The 13,122-nt window shown below is 43.3% G+C and overlaps 1 protein-coding gene across 1 annotated transcript; it reads right to left on the bottom strand.

Moving 5' to 3' along the window:
- Nucleotides 1-12,511: 12,511 nt before the first annotated feature.
- On the bottom strand, nucleotides 12,512-12,870 carry LOC147424676 (calmodulin-like). Its single transcript, XM_086500299.1, has one exon. It carries the CDS (start codon nucleotides 12,803-12,805, stop codon nucleotides 12,512-12,514), a length of 294 nt encoding a protein of 97 aa, XP_086356425.1. The 5' UTR covers nucleotides 12,806-12,870.
- Between the last annotated feature and the right edge of the window lie 252 nt (nucleotides 12,871-13,122).

Raw genomic sequence — 13,122 nt, 5'->3', positions numbered from 1 at the left:
GAGAGAGAGAGAGAGAGAGAGAGAGAGAGAGAGAGAGAGAGAGAGAGATAAGATGAAGAATGCCAATAGAATATTAAATTGTTGTCCAGGTTATCAGATTTTTATCCTCATTATGAGTAGTGATGAGGATGTGGGACCATCCAACCGAAACACCTATCTCTCAATGAGGGTCTTATGTCCTTGTAATCAATGCAAGCATGCTGTGCGACGGACAAGACGTGTTTCTTTGCAGCACGTTCGCGAATTTGGCGAGTTCGATCCATCTATTATAGATCGAGTTGTTGCCAATTATAACTCGTCGGACTCTGACACTGGCCAACAAGCAGCAATCTTGCAACCCAATAGACGTGTTCGCAGGCGCTTTGGTCAAGCAGCATATGTGAGGCCACAAGATGTAGCCTCTGACAGCTCGGGGGATGATCATGCAGAGCACATTCCCAACGAGGCAATGTTTGAGCCCGAGATTGATGAAATGATCGAGACGATCATGGATTCAAAAAGGCTTATCTATGATGATATGAAAAGTGAAGCCGATACGCCATTGTATAATGGAGCACGTATGTCTAGATTGAAAGCACTCCTGGTTCTTCTCAACAAGCACGCAAAGTTTGGATGGAGTGACACTAGCGTCACAGCGCTTTTCAGGTGATCTATTACAATTAGTTTACTTTAATAAAACTCTAAATGTACTGATAGATTTTAACACGACTGTATCATATTTTTATGTTGTGTAGATTGCTTAAAGAGAACATAATGCCAGCTGACAATGTGATGCCAGATTCCCGAGATGAAGCAAGAAAGATTTTGCGAAACTTGGGGATGGATTACAATTCTATCCACGCTTGTCCTAATGACTGCATTCTTTTCAGAGGGGAATACATAGACATGGAGAAGTGTCCGAAATGTGATTCCGAAAGATATCGAGTAGATCTCCACGGGACAAAAATTCCACAAAAGGTTTTGCGACATTTTCCTCTGCTTCCTCGCATCAAGCATTTCTTCGAATGTAAGTCCATGGCCGCCCTAGCATCATGGCATGAGGAGAATAAATCTTCGGATGGTGTGCTACGAATTCCTGCAGATTGCGCAGCCTGGAAACATATAGATGGAACATGGTCGGATTTTGCCAGGGAAGCTCGAAATTTGCGCTTAGGCCTGCCTATGGATGGCGTAAATCCATTTGGTCAAAGATCAACATCTTACAGTGTATGGCCCGTTGTCATCGTCAGCTACAACATTCCCCGGCCCGTGGTTGACTATGAAGAAGGGGCACCTATGGCTAAGCTTGATTGTGTCAGGGCGATATAAAGTGAAGAATATGGATGTGTATCTTCGTCCACTATTGGAAGAGCTACAACAATTGTGGATTGGCATAGAGGTGGTGGATATGAGCCGACACACAGGACGATGGATGTTTGTCTCTCGACGTCCGTAACACAATCTACAAACTTGCAAAGCTGGTGCAATGGATCTCACAAAAGGAGATCAACATAGACTCTATACCATTCGCCAAACTAAATGTTGCGGAGCTTGTGTGCATGTTTGAGAAACATTTTCCTACTACCATGCTAACCATTCAGGTGCATCTTCTTGTTCACATAGTTGATGAGGTGGAAATAGATGGCACAGTTCATTCCAGATGGATATTCTTCTTAGAACGTTTCATGAAAACGCTTAAGGGATATGTGCGTCAAAAGGCACATCCGGAGGGTAGCATGGCTGAAGGTTGGTTGGTATCAGAGTCCCTAGTGTACATTGGAGAGTGGCTAGACGGATTTGATAAAGCCCGGGACACGCTATGGAGAACCATAGATGATGAGCGCATATCTGGGATGGTCATGTGCAATCTCGGTGTTGAGAAGAAGATGACGGAAGTTCTAGAGGCTAAAATCAACCGATTTTGCATGCTTCACAATCGAGTGATGCAAAAGTGGATTTCACAATATGAGGATGCAAAGCAAGAGCGACAAAGGGCACGAATCGAGTGGAGACGGGGAAGACGATCACCGATGCACTATCCGATGGGTCTGGAGAGCCTACCAACATTCATGAGCTTAAGATGGTTGCACAACCAATTGAAAAGCGCACAACAATGCGGTGACGAAGTGATTGAGGAAGAGTGGGAGTACTCTCGGGGTTGCGCGACCAAGGTAAGTTTGCAATATACGACTAGCTAGTGACTTTATTTCTAAACGTTTGAACGGCCACTCATAATCTTTGTTCGTTGTAGTATAAGTCATACACAGCAGCATGGTGTAAAGGTCGACATTTTAGGGTGGAACGGATCGACAAAAAGCGTTTTACTCAAGATTGTGGAATCATGGCAAAATTTGAACAGTCTAGTCAACGACGTTCCTCTGATGCAGATCCTGTGGTGGTGGAACTCACTTACTTCGGCACGCTACAAGAGATTTTGAGGATCGATTACAGAGGATTTTTTGTCGACTTGTTCGACGTGCAATGGTTCAAGATAATCATGGAGGGTCGCAACGCTACTGTGCGTAGAGGAGAGTCTGGTTTTCTTGAGGTGGATTCTACTAAGAAATGGACTGACCTAAGAGACACTTTCGTACTACCCGAGCATTGTGAACAAGTAAGTATGTAAATAGTTAACATCCCCCTTTTACAAGTTATGTGCTTGAAAGCTCTCATGTAAGTTATGTGGCTCTGGCAGGTAATATTTCATCCTACAAAGTCGACATCAAACTGGTGGTACGTCATAGAGGTAGCCCCTCGTAGTGCAAGGACGTATGAAGGCTACCATGTGCCAATCACAACGGCATCAATGGAGGAGATCAGAGAAGATGCTCAATCAGAAGCCGCTGCGGTGGTGCCAGACGAGCATCAAGATGCTACTACTCTATATGGGGTGCATGCAGAGGATCTACAAAATGAAACAGAGGATATGTGTTTAAACGGAGAGCTCTATATAGATATAGGAAGTTATGTTGAGTTATGCGAGGATGAGAGAGAGATCTCTTAAAGCCACAAATATTGTATTTGAACAATTTTGCACCGTGTTGTAAAAGCTCTGGCTTTCTAAGTACCTTCCATGGTGTATAACACTCTTTGCTACTCGCGCTCACATCTTTTGATTGAAAATTCTGAGTTTTCGACTTGCCTCTTCTATCACTCAATTCATTGCGTCATTGTATTTATATGCGTCCTTACGTCATTGTATTTAATGGTCTTTGCGTCATTGTCTACTCTATTCATTCAATATTAAGTTTAAATATTCGTGTGTTTAATGCAGGTATGGATGATGAGGAGTTTATTTCTTCTTTGTCACCGCAGCAGAGACAGTGGTACGTGGAGCGTCATCGCTCTGGCGCATCATCGCGCGTTCCTACTCCATCCGCATCTCCCTCTCTTTCGGAGCATTCGGCGCGCTCCGAAGCTTCGGTGTCGACGAGACGATCTGTTACCATATACATGTGGTAGTGATGTGTGTGAACACACTAGGACCGCCGGGGCATTTTTTCCCTCTTTAGGAGGTTTTTTCCCCCGTGCATTGTATATACGCCCATCACTCTAGGGCTATCTATCTTTCCATTGCACACTAAGTAACACACTCTCTATTGTGTGCCTTGAGCTTCCTTCGTCTTCTCCAAGCTGTGTGTGTTTCTCTGCAACCCTAATTCCAACAATTGGTATCAGAGCAGGTCACGTCCTCCCGGGCTTAGTCGCCAGCTGCTCCAGCACACGCCTGCTCACTTTCTCCGATTTCAGTGAGCTTTGGCAAGCGTTCGCAGGTCGACAAATATTTTGGGAGAGCTGGAAGAGCTCGGTCTGCTCAGAATTTTGATTTGGGCTCATTTCGGCCTCCGTTTCCACTACGGGCAGTACTGCACAGGCTATTTCGTCATTTTGTGCAGATTTTCTGTCAGTGCCGTTTTCTGCATAACAGGTGCCTTATAGTCTTCTACGATTTGTGCTATATAGCACAAGTTGTTCCCGCTCCATTTCTCCTATTTTCGGGCAGTTTTCACATCAGGTGCAGCATTTACCATGGCTGACAACAACAACACAGATGTGTTCAAGATGTTTGCTGCTGAGGACAGGTTGGATGGGGACAACTACCCTATGTGGGCTTATATGATGCAACACGTTCTTGTGTCAAAAGGTGTCTGGAACATTGTGCAGGGCATTGATGTACGTCCTGGTTCTGAAGATGTAGGCGATATTGAGGATGTTGCAGGTCTTGCTGCAAGGATTGCAGCTGTTAGAGTTGTTTTGCCTACAGCAGAACAAGCTCGTTGGGATGTTAAGGATGCGCAGGCTCATGCATTGATTGCGTTGTCTGTGAAGCGCACCATTATTCCTCACATCCGTTCAGCAAAATCTGCAAAACAGGCTTGGGATATTCTAGCAGGTCTTTATGCAAGCCGCAATGAGGCTAAAATTGCTTTGCTGCGTAAAGAGCTAGAGTCGAAGATTATGCATGAGGAAGATGATATGGACACTTTCCTTGCTAGTGTCAAGGATATCAATGAGCAACTCATTTCTGCAGGTGAAGTCATTTCTGACAGTTCCCTTGTGCAGACTGTTCTTGATGCCTTACCAGATTCCTACCAGACTTTTGCTAGTACTTGGAGACTGATGACCCAAGGAAATCCTGAAGTTGTCAAGTTTAATTGATGCATTATACACATTGCTGTTGCAAGAGTCACTTTCTAGAAAAAACAGGACTAGGCAGCGTGCAGTTGAACAGGCTTTTATTGCTTCTCAAAGAAAGGGTGGTAACAGTAATGCAGCCACTTCTTATGGTTCTGCTGCGAGTGGCAAAAATTCTGTTCCTAATGCTTCTGCTGGCAGCACTTCGTTTGGCAATTCTGGTGATAAGGGCAAAAAGAAGATGCGTTGCCATTATTGTAAAGCCAATGATCACTTGATCAAGTCGTGTCCTAAGTTGAAGGCCAAAGAGGCTAAGAAGAAAGAGGGTGGTTCCACTGCAAATGCTGGTTCCACTACAAATGCAGCCATTGTTGAGTCTTCTGTGAAAGGAGATTGTGATGCTGATGTTGATGCAGAATGGGCTTTTAGCGCAGAGTGCACTTACAATCCTGCTGTCCATGATGCATGCTTGTCAGTTGCTGCAGATTCACATGTGTGGTATTTCGACAGTGGTGCTACAAAGCACATTACCTCACATCGTGAATTGTTTACCTCTCTCGAGTCTGTCCCTCATGGGAATTCAGTCACTTGTGCCAACAACGCCTCTTATCCAGTTCAGGGAGTTGGAAAGATTGTGCTCACTGCTGCTAATGGCAGTTCCTTCACACTTGTTGATGCACTTTATGTACCTGGGATCAAGAAGAATCTATTGTCTGTATCCGCACTTGCTAGACTTGGACTTGTAGTCAAATTTGTGGATGACAGATGTACAGTTCATGATCTCAGTTTTGGTGATGAAATTGTTGCATCTGGGCTTTTGTGCCGTGGGCTGTATAGGCTCACTTTGTATGACAAGTGTGGACAAAATTTTGCAAATGCTGTTGCAGATTCAAGGGCTATTTCAGATGCAAAACTTTGGCATGCACGTTTTGGTCATCTGAATTTTGCCAGTTTGCTGCGTTTGCAGAAATCTGATATGGTTGCTTCTTTGCCGCCTCTTGAAGCACCTATCAAACATGTTTGTGAAGGCTGTATTCTGGGTAAAATGCAGCGTTCTAAGTTTCCAAAGGATGGTTCAGTTAGGGCCACATGCAGGTTGCAGCTTGTGCATAGTGATGTTTGTGGGCCCATGCAAACTCCGTCCTTGGGCAATTACCTGTACTTCGTGACTTTCATTGATGATTACTCCAGGCATGCATGGGTATTTCCGCTTAAAGCAAAGTCCGAAGTTTTTATGTGCTTCAAACAATTTTTGGCTATGGCTGAAAATGTCTCAAAATGTACTATGGGCACCCTCCGTTCCGATCGAGGGGGGGAGTATATGTCTCATGAATTTAATGCATTTCTGGCTAGTCGTGGGATAAAACACCAATGTACAGTACCTTATACACCTCAGCAAAATGGTGTTGCTGAGAGGAAAAACAGGTCACTAACGGAAATGGCACGATGTATGGTCAAAAGTCAAGCTTTGCCGCATTCTTTTTGGCTTGAAGCCATCATGTGTGCCACTTATGTACTTAACAGGTGTCCTACGAAAGCTTTGCAGTCTATTACTCCATATGAAGCATGGCATGATAGAAAACCTTCTATTGAGCACATGCGTGTTTTTGGCTGTTTGGCATATGCTTTGGTGCCACAAGTGCAGCGCAGAAAATTGGATGATAAGGCTGTCAAATGTATTTTTGTTGGTTATAGTGCTGAAAGCAAAGGTTACAGGTTGTATCATCCGCAAACAAAACGTATTCTGGTTTCACGGGATGTAGTGTTTGTGGAAGACTCTGTTCAGCCCTTGCTGTCATGTACTAGAGACAGTAATGTAAGCTCACAGGACATTTATGACACTTTGTTGCCTCTTTTCAGTGGTGGAAATACGAATGTAAGTTCCAATGAGGCAAATGTACAGCCTATGGGGGTTTCTGAAAATGTTTTAGAACAGCCTATTACTGATGCAGATGTACATGATGTACTTGATGAGGAAAGGGCTGAAAATGAGCAGGCTAGAGGTATGCCAAAATGGCTAGTGCACACTTTGCGTGACAGTAAATTGGATGCACCTTTATCTAGTCGTACTCGTTCAGGCTCTCGCCATGCATCTTATGCATCAGATTGTTATGCTTTGGCTGTGTCTAGTTTACATGATGTTGAGGAGCCTCTGTCTTTTGATGAAGCACAGAATTCAGAAAATTGGATTGCTGCCATGAAATCAGAATATGATGCACTTATAGAGAATGACACATGGACTTTATGTGATTTGCCTCCTGGCAAAAAGGCCATTGGTACGAAGTGGGTTTACAAGTTGAAACGCAAGCCGGATGGTGAGATCGATCGCCATAAGGCTCGACTTGTTGCAAAGGGTTATGCACAACAAAAAGGCATAGATTATGAAGAGACTTTTGCTCCCACTTGTCGTATGACTACTGTGCGTTTTCTATGTGCATTGGCAGCTCATTTTGGTTGGGATGTACATCAATCAGACATTGTTACTGCTTTCTTAAATGGTGACATATTTGAGGAAGTTTATGTAACGCAGCCTCGCGGTTTTGTCATAAAAGGACAAGAGGACAAAGTGTGCAAATGTAAGAAGGCTTTGTATGGGTTGAAGCAATCTCCTCGTGCTTGGTATGAGAAAGCTGACACTCATTTGGTTAAACGAGGCTTTCGTAACAGTCCAACAGAAAGCACATTGTATGTAAAGCGTGAGGATGATGTATTTCTCATTGTGGTTCTTTATGTTGATGATTTGCTGATCACTGGACCAAATGAGACACATATTGCTGAATTTAAGGCTGATTTGAATGCTACTTTCAAGATGAAAGATTTGGGGCTGTTGCATCATTACTTGGGTATACAGTTTAAGCAGTGTGATGGTGGTATTGCCTTGTGTCAGAAAAGTTACATAGAGACATTGCTATGTAAGTTTGGACTTGAGGATTGCAAACCTATTGCCACTCCCATGGAAACAGGTTTGAAGTTGAGTCTACATGATGCTGGCGATCCTGCTGATGTCACTCTTTACCAAACTGCTGTTGGCTGCCTCATTTATGTATGCAACACGAGGCCAGATATTCAGTTTGCAGTCTCGCAGGTCAGCAGATTTATGCATAGCCCAGGGTCTAAGCATTGGCAGGCTGTCAAGAGGATTTTCCGCTACCTTAGTGGCACTTTACATCTTGGCTTGTTTTATCCCAAGGGGGGATCATTGCCGCCAGACTTACATGCTTTTTCGGACTCAGATTGGGCTGGTTGTTTTGACACGCGAGTGTCCACAAGTGGTTTTTGTTTCATGCTTGGCAGTTCATGTATATCATGGTTGAGCAAGAAACAACCTACTGTGGCCACTTCGAGTTGTGAGAGTGAGTACAGGGCAGTCTTCACAGCTACGGTTGAGTGTGTATGGCTCAGACGCCTTATGGCTGACTTGGGTGTTGGACAGGACACTGCCAACACTATCTACACTGACAGTCAAGCGCATTGGCAGTTGCGAGGAACCCAGTTTTTCATGCTCGCACAAAGCACATTGAGGTGCATTATCACTATGTCAGGGAGAGGCTCTCAGCAGGAGAGATCAGCTTGGCTTATGTGCCAACACAGGACAACCTTGCAGATCTTTTCACAAAGGCATTGTCTCGTGAGAAGCTTGAAGCTTTCCGCAAAGCTTTGGGCTTACTCCCCTTTTGTGGACTGATCCTGTCCTCAGGGCATGGCACTTCCCTTTACTCATGTGCCAGCTCTCGTTCACCGCATCACTCCAGGGGGGATTTGTTACCATATACATGTGGTAGTGATGTGTGTGAACACACTAGGACCGCCGGGGCATTTTTTCCCTCTTTAGGAGGTTTTTTCCCCCGTGCATTGTATATACGCCCATCACTCTAGGGCTATCTATCTTTCCATAGCACACTAAGTAACACACTCTCTATTGTGTGCCTTGAGCTTCCTTCGTCTTCTCCAAGCTGTGTGTGTTTCTCTGCAACCCTAATTCCAACACGATCTTCACACTCGTCTAGACACCGGCGCTCTAGTGGTGGCGGTGGCGGTTGTTGTGGGGATTCCGCCGCCGATGCCTCCACATCGCCTCGTGTTCGAAGAGGCTCTTTACCCTCCCCTTCTTTGCCCGGCCCCACACCAGCCACAGCATCGTCATCTACGCCAGGTTTTGCACGGCTGACTGTTACTAGCAGCTACACACCTCTACCTACTTTGCCAGGAGCCACCCCACTCGACACTCCTCGCTTCGGGGCCCAAACGCCAGTGGAGACACCTGACGTCCGTACCCCCATCGACACGCCGCTAGAGACCCCTGCCGGGACACCCAGGTTCACGCGTCACCGGCCAGAGGGCTTGGCTTACTCCATCGACTTCAGCGGCGGCATCATCATGGATGATGACGGCAAGAAGGTGATCTCGCGTATGGGTGGTCTTTGCTCTCAGCTGTTTAGACACTACATACTAAACAAATGGAGTGAAGTACCAAGTGATTTAAAAGACAGAGTCATCAGCATACTTCATGATGAGTTTCCCGTTCCAACACGGGATCAGCGCTTCAATGAAGACCTGATGAAGATTCAAATGCGCGAATACTGCAAACACAAGCGCTCCGAAGTGCAAAAAGCAATCAAGCATGGGTGGAACATGCCAGATTGGCTGGCCAAAGAAGATTGGAAGAATGCGAAGACAGCAGCGCGCGAGAATCCCGACAAGTGGAAGCAACAAAAGGATGCAGCCAGAGCGCGAGTAGAGGCAGGGAGCTCGTACCACTTGGGGAGCGTTGGATGGGCATCATTTGAGGCCGATTTTGTAAGTGTTTTCTCATTGCTCTTTATGTTCGATAGTTTAGGGTTTATGAGCTTTTTAATTCTAACATAATGAAATCTTTGTATGTTTTGACAGTGGTCGATGACAGGACGTGATCCCACACCGTACGAGCGCGAGTACGCAGGTAGTAAGGGCTTAAACGCCCTGATGGACATTCTCAGTTCTCGCGGCGGCATGGTTAGTATTAGGGTTTACTCTTTTTTATTTTTTGTATTGTTTTATAAATGTCGTTATATGTTTATACTTACTGAAAGCTGTCTTATTGTCTTTTTTTGCAGAATCCGACAGATACGCCGCTTGGACGCGATGAGACGTCTGACTAGACGACGTCAGTTTAGCCGTAGCTAGATAGCATTAGTTTAGGGTTTCTCATAGCTTATGTATCATGAGATGGATTTTATACGTCTTTTTGAACCATGTATATTATTACATTTGTCACCGCAGTTCATTTTGCCAATCAATTCTTTATGCCTATGATGTTGTACAATTGTCATTATTACATATGCCAATCAATTCATTTTGCCTATGATGTGTACAATTGTCAATTTTACGCTTGTCAATTTTGCAAACAATGCGTCTTGTGGCATGGGTGACTATTTTGGGTCTATTATCTACCCTTGCACTTTTTTTAAAAAGTGAATCAAGTACAATATGGTTGATGGGTGGCAGGGCATTCAATGCCCTGTCACCAAAAAAAAATTCTCTCGGGCGTCGCTATTTATGGCTCTGAAGCGTCGCTATAAGCGTCGCTATAGACTTCTGTGTAAACGTCGCTATAACCGTCGCTATGAGCGTCTCTATATAGCGACGCCTATAGCGACGCTCTCGTAGCGACGGTTTTAGCGACGTCGGGGATTATCAAAACCCAGTGTATTTCCGTCGCTAACAGCGTCATAAGAGCACACAACCTCTTGTAGTGTTTATGCTGAAAATTGATTAATAGTAACATATCCTGGTAACTAATGTGATCGTGAATGAATTAGGTTGCATCATGATAGTGGTGTGTAATTATGACATCCTCGTATTGTCCTATTGTATTTACGGTATTTCTTTTTAATCATTTACATAAGAAACACGTTTTATCTTGTCTCTTCACTCTATGAGCAAGCATTGACTAAAAAGATTATTTTTAGGTTTTATTAAAAGCACATCGCTTTTTAAAAACATCGAAAGAACAAAAAACTAAACACAGCATAAAAATAAAAATATTCTTTTTTTCCCTAAAAGTGAACCACGGCTTCCCCTCATCCATCGAAGTAAGGAAATGGACTTGCTTTTCATCAAAGAGCACCAAAACGAATGAAAAGATAAAAATAACGTGAAAATTTTTTAAAAACAAGACATACCTCTTAAGCAAATGGCATGGAAAACATCATGTACCTTGATATATGGTGGTAACAATAATCGGTAAGCCTTGTCATTGATCCTTTTTGTGATGACAAAAGTTTCACAATACATTGCACAAAGCCTCTTGCTCTTACCAATAGATAAAGAACAATGTTTGGGATTTACTCTCATGATTATCATATCCCCTTTTTTCAAAAGGTCGACGGATAGATTATTTAGGGTCAATATAACCCTTATGTCTATCTTGAGTAATCTTTTTATATTGTGGTATGAGGTCTCTCTATAACTACATCATACCTAACATATCTTTGAAGGCTTGAACTATTATGAGTGAATTGGTCCACTTTACTGGAGTAAGATGCTCTTATCCATATAATGCTTATACAGGAAACACCCTAATTGTAAGTTGGAATGAAGAGTTATACACACATTCAACCAAATACAATTATCTGGTCCACTTACTTTGTTCATGCATACAATAAGCTTGAGACATTTCCTCAATAATTTGATTTTCTTTATGTTTTTCCATCGATTTGAGGATGATAAGAAATACTAAATTTCAATTGGATCCCCATGATCGAGGATAAAGCTTTTTGAAAATTTGAAGCGAACTTTGCACCACAATTCAAAATTATATAGCAAAGTAAACCATGATACATAAAGACACCTTTCATAAAAAACTTGAACTAATGTTTTCTTGATGGGAAATAACTGATTCATTTTTATAAGCATATCACTCGAACACCCACCATAGTATTTCTCTATTTGGGTCAGAAAATTTGTTGTCATATTAAGCCTTCAAATACAAGCTACTCATTTAAGCAGCAAAGTGTGGTTGCACAGGTTGTAGAGATTCCATTTTTATTGATCACTAGCTTCGAGAAGTTGGTTGAGAGGTTAAGGTTTCCCTTCTACAAAGGAGTTTACATTGCGTCTCTAACATGTGCTAGAGGCCAACTTTTGCTTTTTGTTCTCGTCCTCCACCTTGAGGACCACCATCCTAGCCCAAGTGTGACATCCTCCTTAATTGGTCAATTCTCATACATAGCAACTCGAGCTTAATCTCCTTTAAAGATTCTCCACCACATGCTATTCTAACAGCCCACGTTCGTAGGACATTTTCATGGATGGCATTCTTCATAAGCCCCAATATCGGATGTGGTGGTGGACCTTGTCAGGAGCGACATGAGTAGCCATGTTGATAGCTCCCACCTTAGCCATGGCCAAAGGGCTACTGATGCAAAGACTATTGTTGAACAGTGAGAGGTTGTCGATGGTACTAATGTTAATGGTTGCACATCAAGCGTTGATGTAGGGTGTCTCTCTTGCTCTTGATGTAGGCTCTATGTGTGTGTGCAAGCATGCCAAGTTCTTACCTAGACTCTCATCCAATACGTCCACATTCTTGGGCCTTCTTCCTTTCCCCTAGAACAAGCTATACTGCAAGCTTCAATATACCCCTCCTAGGTCTTCTTATGAAGCTAGAGACACTCTATTGATGGGCAAGATCTTCTTAACCTTGCCCTGACTCTCTCTCTCTCTCTCTCTCTCTCTCTCTCTCTCTCTCTCTCTTTTGAGTAAAACTAGGCAACAATGAATAAATTCCATATCTGACAATAAAACCACCACTGCTCTATATGATGGTAGATTATAACAACGAGAAGAATGGTGCCACTTCAAAGCAACATTGAGGTTTTCATTTAGCACGATTTAAAGTTTACACTTGTCAAAAGCACTAATTTGAGAGCATCATCCTCACAAATTCATTGTAATTTACATGTCCATCACCATCAACATCTACCTCTTGAATTGTTTCATCAACCTCTTCATTTGTCAGCTTCTCTCCCAGATTTTTCATCACATGGTGAAGCTCAGAAAAATTTAACCCATTCAGGTGCTTATCAAGAACCTTGAATTCTTCTTTCAACTTCTCCTTAGTGTCACTATCCTTCATCTTGGGAGCCATCAAATTCAAGGGCTTAGGAAAATTGATAATTCCATTTTCATTTGCATCCACTTCATTGATCATCTCCAATAGCTCTGTTTATGTCTGGTTTTGTCAATTGAATACATCACTATACCAATCTCTCTGGTGGTGATATTGACATTTCCATCTTTGTCAAAGAGACTGCAAGTGAGATCTGCTCTCTGTTCAATTGCTCATCCCTCGTGCCAGAGAAGGCACGCACAAAGGAGGGAGCAGAAGAAGACGATAGAAAGAATAAGGAGCCGTAAGAAGAAGGATGATGAGGAATGGTGAGTGGTAAGGAGGAGGATTGCATCTCCCTCCATGCTATGAAGTTGCCGGTCCTTGACCTCTCTCTCTCTCTCTCTCTCTCTCTCTCT

The sequence above is a fragment of the Adiantum capillus-veneris genome, chromosome 25 (genome assembly GCF_014529385.1).
Source record: "Adiantum capillus-veneris isolate H3 chromosome 25, ASM1452938v2, whole genome shotgun sequence".
Taxonomy (NCBI): domain Eukaryota; kingdom Viridiplantae; phylum Streptophyta; class Polypodiopsida; order Polypodiales; family Pteridaceae; genus Adiantum; species Adiantum capillus-veneris.
The sequence above is the reverse complement of the archived record's forward strand: the minus strand, read 5'-3'. Positions and strand labels throughout refer to the sequence as shown.

Bases quoted from the DNA above. Each gene is read 5' to 3' on its own strand.
- LOC147424676 (XM_086500299.1), bottom strand. From the start codon at position 12,805: ATGATCAATGAAGTGGATGCAAATGAAAATGGAATTATCAATTTTCCT.